An 8,531-nucleotide genomic window follows, 5' to 3' on the forward strand; every position below is an offset into this window, starting at 1 on the left:
TGCAGAATCTGTTGAAAAGTATAAAGGAGGCAAAACCATGACAAACTGTAATAATGGTTATGAGGATAGTAAAACTTTAAAACAAGATTTTTAAACTAAATGTGCTTGCAGACATGCAATAACTGTCATTAAATTCACGTTGGCTCAAAATGTTAATAGGAGGGGTAGCATGAGCATTTTTAAATATCAGTGTTACTTAGAGTGTTACAAGGCATACAAAAAATGTCAAATGTCATATATTGGTAAAGCTTAAGATGTTGGATATTAACACTACACCTTCTAATACAGCTGTCTTGTTGACTACTGTACTCATTTTAAAAGTTTAAACACGTCACCTGATCAACTAGTTGATGCAGCCATGAGGTTTAGCATTGATCAATGTTGTTTTCCCTAGAGGTTGATTTTCATCTCTACTTGATTATCCACAACATTGATGGCCTGATGCTGAGAGGAGAGAAGACGCAGCAAACTCTGGCACAGCTGGCAGCCATTCCCAACCTGCACCTCATTGCTTCCATCGACCACATCAATGCACCCCTCAGTAAGTCAGCATTTGTCAAATTCAGTCAAATTGACTGTATTGTTATTACTCATTTTCATTCAGTTGCATAACCTTGTATATGATTTCATAGAAATGTTCTATTTGTGATTAATGTACTATGTTGATCGCGTAATAAAAGTATAATTTGATTGAAACTTTTAAAGGATGCAGTTGCATCATGTGTTTTTTGTACTACTTTACTGTTGGTCATTTCTTTGAATTCCTCAATGTGAAATGTGGAAGACATTCCCAAGTGTGTTTCAGTTAGTAAAAGTGCTTACCTGGAGCACAGGGGGGAGAATTACTTGTCAGTTTGCTAGGACATTCAGCATGCTGCATAGCAAGGACCCTCCAGCAAGGTTCGCCAGGTATATTTGTGCTCAAAGTACCAGTTCTCCTGACAGGCTCCTTGGGACTCCTGGTGTGTCAAATGTTGACTTGTTAAGCTCCTGGGACTGTATGGTCCTTGTTTTGGATAGAAATTGATATTCCAGTTTATTAGAAACCGGTGTTGCGCAACAGACAGTTTCAAATGACCCATTAGTAAAAAGTAAACTGTGAGGAAATGGGACTGTGTTTAACAACTTCTCTATGGTATGTCAAATCCTAATGTAAAGTGGATTCACAACATTTCTCACACATGCGTTTGAGAATTCTGTACAGACTTGTGTAGTTAATGAGGCATTTAAAATGTGAAGAACTATCTCAAAAAGCAACAGATCTGATGAGGACCAACATATACAACCTAAAAACAAGTACTGTATTACTGTGTTATTACTTTCCTATCTTGCTGGCAGATCAATTTTCTTTCACTTTCCTGTGTTAAGAGCTGTTAATCACTTCTTCAAGACCCCTCGCTAGATTATTTGTAGGTTTTGTCAAGGTCATGGTGTCCTTTTTTTTCCACAGTATGGGACCAGTCGAAGATGAGCCTTTTTAACTGGCTGTGGTATGAGACTCCCACCTACCTGCCCTATGTGGAGGAGACCTCTTATGAGAACTCTCTGCTGGTGCAGCAGTCTGGAGCCATTGCTCTCAGCTCCTTGACTCATGTCATGCGCAGCCTGACACCCAATGCCAGGTAATGGTCCTCACTGGTGCATCAAGCCCCTACCAACAGGTCGTATCACTTTCACTGCAGGGTCCCCATCACACCCACAACAAGGAATTCCTTTACACACCGACCATTCCACTTTCATTGCGCACTGTGAACTTAACCACATGATAAACTGCTTAGTGGTTTAACCCCCAAAGTCAAGTCTCGGCAAATTATCTTGGTCATTTGTTCAGTAATTCTTATTTTGTTCAATTACGACATTTAGGTGGATGTGACAAACATTCAGCAACAGATCTTTTTTACAAAACTAAAAATTACAAAACCTAAAACAGTTTGTTATATTGTTTTTAATATAATTATTCAATATTTTAAATACTTATTTTGTTTATTTTTTGTTTTAGACCATATAATACAATGGCAAGTAACTCCTTGATATTGGGTGAGCTAATCAGAATACAGATACAATATAGGTATATAATATAATCGGTCCTTTCAGACCTGAAATGTTTTTTAACTTTTTTTTGCTTATGCAGCTTCCTGGTGTACTTCATTTTATATAACTTAAGTCCATGTAAATCTTTGCAGTCCCTTGTGGTTTATTTATGGCCTTCTAAGTGCAGACTGGTCTTTCTCATTACTTCTAGAGGGATCTTCAGACTGTTGGCTGAGTTTCAGCTAGAAAACAAAGACAACCCCTCATACACAGGTACGATTCTGTTAGAAAATATTATTAGCACTGCACAGTCCTCTAGGCCAGGTCTTTTGTGTCTGAAACATTTATTTAAATCTGTTACTGCTTCACGCCTTAACATAGTGTGAAACCACTACGGATAGAAATTCAGTTGGCTCAGCTGAGCACTGAAAAGTGCTTGCAGTCCTCTAGGTCCAGACTTGTGCAGTTATGTTACTAATGAATTCAGATTGGGAGTCTGGTGAGTAAAATAATACAATTTTGTTTATGATCACTTTTGACATATGACCATTGACATATCTGCAGATGTATCCACTGCTTATTTTGTGCAAAATGTTGTGAAGCCAGATCTACTTTTCCTTTGATAAACTATTGAAACAGAACATCTACAGTTTGGCCTCATCAGTAAGCTTGAAGAAGAGCCAAGGAAATCAGACACCACCGTGACGTGATTTGTGTTCCAATTTTCATAAACAAACTGAGCTGTAATTAAATGGCATTTATATTCTGTCAGGGGCAAAAAATGTTCCTGTTTTTGCCAATGAAAAAACTTTTTTTTAAATACTTTTAAATAATTTTTAGAAAATTTTACTGGTGTTGCATGCGATAATGGATATCCATACTAAATTATACAAATATATTGTGCAAGAATACCATGGCCTGAGATATTCCAGAAATTAGATGTACCATGTTATAACTTTCCTTTAAAACTTTCCTTTTGACCTATGTATATTGGGGGTCTAGGCCTTTCCTTCCAAGATTTCTACCAGCGCTGTCGTGAGGCTTTCCTGGTTAATAGTGATATCACACTGAGGACGCAGTTGACAGAGTTCAAGGACCACAAGCTCATCAGGACCAAGAAGGTGAGAGGGATTCTACTGAGCTATCTACTGCGTATCTACTGCATTGACTGCTTTGCCTATTGTACTGACCTGCAACACTGATTACAATGCATACTGTTATATGAACAAGTGCAATCCCTACCCCCACCATTCCAGTTTATTTTGAATTTTATTATTTAAGGGAAACTTTTACTCAAACTAGGGATTGTTCAAAAGCTCTAAAAATGTATTTCTGGAAAATGTATGAGCATTATCACTTATATTAACTGTACACTTATACCTAAGTATACTTTGCTACTTTGAATTTCTGATGCTAAGCAGAACCATGGGGTAACAAGCAAAGGCAATTCAAAAGGAACACTGCACGTTGGACTCCTCCTATGTTTGAGTTGACTAACAGTCTCTATCTTGCTACTTGGCAAATGTGTGGGCCATCAATGAGAATTGTGCCAGTGTAAGGCTGCTTTGCCCTAATTCCATAGAGTCTTATAAAACACTTTGCACTAGTTTTCAAAGCAAAACAACTTTAAGATCTGACATTGTTTTAACAAGAGCTTCCAGTAGGGTTAGGCTACAAAGGAGCAGGTAAAGGTTCATTCTATGCTGAAAGGAATGGTTAAGAAAAGAAACACAATGTTTTGGCTGTGAAGCCTTCTTCAGGTGTGACGGAGAAAGGGAAAGTTGCAAAGAAATAAGGTGTAGGAGAGGACAGAGTAGGTAAGAAGGCCAGGGAGCAGTAGTTTACTTTTGGTAGTTGGTGGTTTGATCCTGTGGAAGACGGTTGGTGGAAGTATTCGTTGTCTGGAAGTTTCATTGATACACACGTCCTTTTTGCAACACCCCCTTTGTCTGCTGGTCTGATGACAATTCTTAGTTTATTGTTTTAACAGTGAACGCTCTTAAAGAGCTGTACAGGTTATTACATGTTTCTTGTATAAAGTTGCAGCACCAGGAGTCATCAACCCTTGTTCTGGAGAAACCCAATCAAATTAGATTTACGGGTCATCAGAAATCACTGTTTTTTAAAAGATTAGCAAAAGTCATTGATCAATTGGGGCCGAGTGGTGGCTCTGTGGCTAAGGATCTGTGCCTGTGGCTGGAAGGTTGCCGGTTCAAATCCCGCGGCCGGCAGAGGAATCCTAATCCGTTGGGTTCCTGAGCAAGGCCCTTAACCCCAACTCCTCCAGGGGCGCTCTACAATGGCTGACCCTGCGCTCTGACCTTAACCTTCTCTCCCTGTCTTTGTGTCTCATGTAGAGTAAGCTGGGGTATGTGAAAAGACAAATTCCTAATGCAAGAAATTGTATATGGCCAATAAAGTGATCTTGTCTTAGAATTACTGTGTTATGCCCGTTTTGAAATAATTGAGTGGTATATTCGTGCTTAGTGCTTAAATTACCTATTGAGGCCAGACTCGGATAAATGTGTGTACTGCTGTATGGGTTTCAAAGGAGAAAGTCTCATAGCTGTCCAGGCAGCACTGAGCTGGGGTATGTGAAAAGACAAATTCCTAATGCAAGAAATTGTATATGGCCAATAAAGCTATCTTATCTTAATGGAATACAAATGGAATTCTTTTCTTTTAAAGGTAATTGAAATTGTGATTTTTGTTACAAATTACCTCCAAATTTATAAATTTATCAAATCACCTATTTAATTGATCACAACAAATTGTTCAAAATTTTCTGAAATTCATAATTTAATAGCTATGTGTAATTCTATCTGGACTGGGGCTCTGCAGGACCAGTGTTGGAGACCCCTATTTTAAACTGTCATCTAAACTTGATTAACTCAGATCTGCCTAGAAAAATATCTCCCAATGAAACTTGTATTGACAGACTGATGTAATGTATTATTTTCTTCAGGGTGTGGATGGCGTAGAATACCTGATCATTCCCATCGACACTGGAACCCTGACTGACTTTCTTGAGAAGGAGGATACAGACTGAGAAGACGAGACAGTTTCTCTCCCAGGAGTCCATACTGCTTTGCATTACCCATCCAAAGACATTTACTATCTTGCTGACCAGAATAGGATGTTTCTGCTTTATTCATCCTTAAGCCACATGAAAGTAAATTACACTGATGTGAAAACTTTGCATATTTTGTTTATTAAAGCAAAATGGTTCATTCTGAATCAATGAAATGATAGCTCTGTCTTGAGACAGATGCCACAGCTGCTGAACATTGAGTTTGTGATGCTGCGCTTTTTGCACAGTAGTATGATCTCATTATTTTTTCCTCACCTGTATTTCAATGTGTAAGTGCTGTCCATGATGATGGAATGTTTAAATGTGTAAATTGCAACGCAATGTTTAAATTTGCAGGACTAGCGTCCCTTGTAGATTTTCAGACCACTTATGAAGTACCAGTCATTTTTCTGTGCTTATTGGCAGCTGAAAAATGACCGTTGAACCATGACCAGTCAGAATAGAAATGTTTTTTAACTGCATAGAGCAGTTATGATCAGCACTTTTGAAGGCATAGTCATTGCATGATGATGAGACTAAAGTTTCCTAATTTAACCATGACTGATATGTAAAAATAAATTGTATTAAAATTATTTTCATCTTGATGTGTGAAATTGTTTAATGCAAATACAGTGTTTTGTGGTCAACTTTATAATTTATCTTTATAATTCCCTATCTTACAGGATGATCCCTCCACTGGTATCCTCTTTTCTGACTGTCCCATCATCTCATATCACCGACCACCTAAACTGAGTAGTCTTCTTGTTCACAGCTTCTTTGACCACTCACAGCAATTATCCATGCCAGGCACTTTCCCTTGCAACAGGACTCACTGCATCACCTATAAATATATATCCAATACCACAGACATTCAAGGCCCCTCTGTATGTTTCCTGATCATTCAGATGACATCTAGTATTTCCAGCATCTTTTTTTTGCATCTCTTGCTGAAAATGCCAAGCAATTTACATTGGTGAGACAGGAAGGAGAATGGGAGACAGTTTCAGGGGCTTTGAGAATCAAAGATCTCTCCAAACCCACAGTTTCACATTTCACCTCTAACAGCCATGATCATACTGATCTTCCCATCTGCATCCTCACAGAGGGGTTTCAGAATGCAGAAAGACATCCAGAACCAAAATTATCCTGAAACTAGGATCACACCTTTCCCTTTCTCTCAAAAACAGATTCATTTCCTTCTAATCCCCTGTATTCAATTGCAGGTTTTGACTTCACACCTCTCTTCACCTCTCTCGACTTCATACCACCTGAGTGTCAATACTCCTTTTGTTCTCCTGTGCTTTATCAACTGCTGGTTTTCCTCTCTCCCCCACACCTAAAGAAAGCTTCATCAGATGTTCCTCATCTTTACAGCTTCTCACCCATACATCCCTAGGTCATATGAGCAGTACAGTATTTTGCATTTTATTTTAACCAAGTTCACTTTTTTATACAATTTATAACACAATTCTTGGCTTTTTTTCAAGATGTTCAGGGATTTTTCAATATGTAAAAATCACTAAAATCAAACCAATTCGGGCTTCAGAGCTAGATACCATTGTTCTAATGATAGGGTCTATTGTGGCTGAAGAGATATTGTGAAGCTCCTGAGTTAAGGAAACATTTCTTGTTCATTCAGTGGCAATTGTAAGAAAATCAATCCTTGTGTAACGTTCAATGTACTTTGAGCCCTTGATTCTTCATTTCTATTCCCAAATTAAGCAAATGAATGTCTAGTAAGCCAGAGGAGCAAAGGAGTAGTGTGTGTGTAACAATTCCTATTATTTTCATAATTTACAGAATCTATTTTTTTTTTTAATGACATCTTATTACACAAATTCCAAGTGTGTCCTCTAGTGTATATCTTATCTCCAGTGCATTGCTAATGGGTATAAAATTAGTACTGATTCAATAACTTTCACATCACAAAAATTCCTTGACTAGGTGTGTGTGGTACAGGATGGTAGTGAATGAGTTTCAAATTAAACTTTCATTATTTATAGCATTTCACAAATAAAGTTAAAATACTGTGCTGTCTAATCTTTTATTATATATTGTTGAGAGCATATAGCTATAATTTTGCTGAGAATGTTTACACTCTGTATCTGTAAGTGGTCCATTCTGGATTTTATCAGTTGCTGTTCACACTGACGCTTTGTTTTTTTTAATCACAGCTTCATCTCTTACTGTTGGGTCTAGCAGGCACCCAGTCAACTAGAGGGATGATCCACTGGCACCTCATCCCCCACATAGCTCTGGGATACCTCTGCCCAAACAGTAAGTGGCACAATTTCTATGTGCTGCCATGGCCTTCAACAGATAAAGTGACTGTGGAACATGGATGGAGTCTATTATAGCTGATAAGATTCAAACACAGGATCAACCCTGTTATTGTTTATTCCAGTTACACTATAGCTTCTTTGAGTGAAAGAAACATTAAATGTGATTTTACTGAATAAAACTGAGAACTGTTCTTTTTCTACATGAAACAACATAATAGCATTATGTGAACCTTGTAGGATCTGTCCTAAATTCATTCCTGACCTGAGTACATTCTAAATCTAGTCTTTGCAGAGATACAGACAGATGTTGAATGTGACATTTCAGGAATAATTGAAAGGCAGGGTTAACCTTAATCAGAAATAACCACTGTGCCACGTGTGGAAGTATTTTGGTACAGGTTCTACTGCATATGCAAGGATCATTTCTAAACACCCATTCATGGTAAGGGAGCACTCTCACCGCTGGTCAGTTTGTTGAGGTGGTGAATTTTAAGTTCCTGGGCACAACCATCTCCAACACTCTAAAATGGGAGAGCAACAGACACTATGGTCACGAAAGCTCACCAGAGGCTGTTCTTTCTGAGACAGTTAAAAACGTTTGGAGTGTCATAGTAAGCAATGACCCTCTTTTACAGATTTGTCATTAAGAGTGTTTTGACCTTCTCCATCACTGTGTGGTATGGCAACACTTCTGTCCAGGACAAGAAGCAGCTAGACAGAGTAGTGTATACTCTCCTCCAAAGCTGTAGGCTGCCACCTTCCCTCTGATGGACTTACTCTACCCATCTAGATTGGAACATAATGCTCTGAAGATCCTTGCCAACCCTTACCACTTCTTTTTACGTTCCACCCCTCTGGAGACACCTTAGAGCTATGAAGACAAGGATTACTAGGTTCTGAGATACATAAAACTCTGCACTTCAGTTTTGAAGTTTTTTTTTTGCACGTCTCAACGATATTCTGCCTTTCACTGTTAATTACTGGCGTGTGTCTAGTATGTTACCTGAAAATGTGTTGTGCTGCCTATTATTAGCTTTATGTTGTATATTTATAGTGTATGTCTTTTAATTATTGCACGATCTCACCAAACTAAATTTTATGCAACTAGTTGTTATGGCGATAAAGTATTTAGTAAAGTTTGGTATGGT

At 38.2% G+C, this 8,531-nt stretch overlaps 1 protein-coding gene across 2 annotated transcripts in view; it reads left to right on the top strand.

Annotated features, from left to right (window-relative positions):
• Nucleotides 1-7,562, top strand: part of orc2 (origin recognition complex, subunit 2) — a 28,164-nt gene extending 20,602 nt beyond the window's left edge. For both annotated transcript variants that reach the window (XM_088930564.1, XM_088930565.1), the window contains exons 13-17: nucleotides 395-541; nucleotides 1,451-1,622; nucleotides 2,243-2,304; nucleotides 3,034-3,152; nucleotides 4,997-7,562. In XM_088930564.1, coding sequence (XP_088786690.1) covers nucleotides 395-541; nucleotides 1,451-1,622; nucleotides 2,243-2,304; nucleotides 3,034-3,152; nucleotides 4,997-5,080 — 584 coding nt within the window. In that variant the 3' untranslated portion in view covers nucleotides 5,081-7,562. The remainder of the gene's footprint in view (nucleotides 1-394; nucleotides 542-1,450; nucleotides 1,623-2,242; nucleotides 2,305-3,033; nucleotides 3,153-4,996) is intronic.
• The last annotated feature ends 969 nt before the right edge of the window (nucleotides 7,563-8,531 follow it).

Source organism: Atractosteus spatula, chromosome 13, assembly GCF_055471065.1.
Source record: "Atractosteus spatula isolate fAtrSpa1 chromosome 13, fAtrSpa1.hap1, whole genome shotgun sequence".
Classification (NCBI taxonomy): domain Eukaryota; kingdom Metazoa; phylum Chordata; class Actinopteri; order Semionotiformes; family Lepisosteidae; genus Atractosteus; species Atractosteus spatula.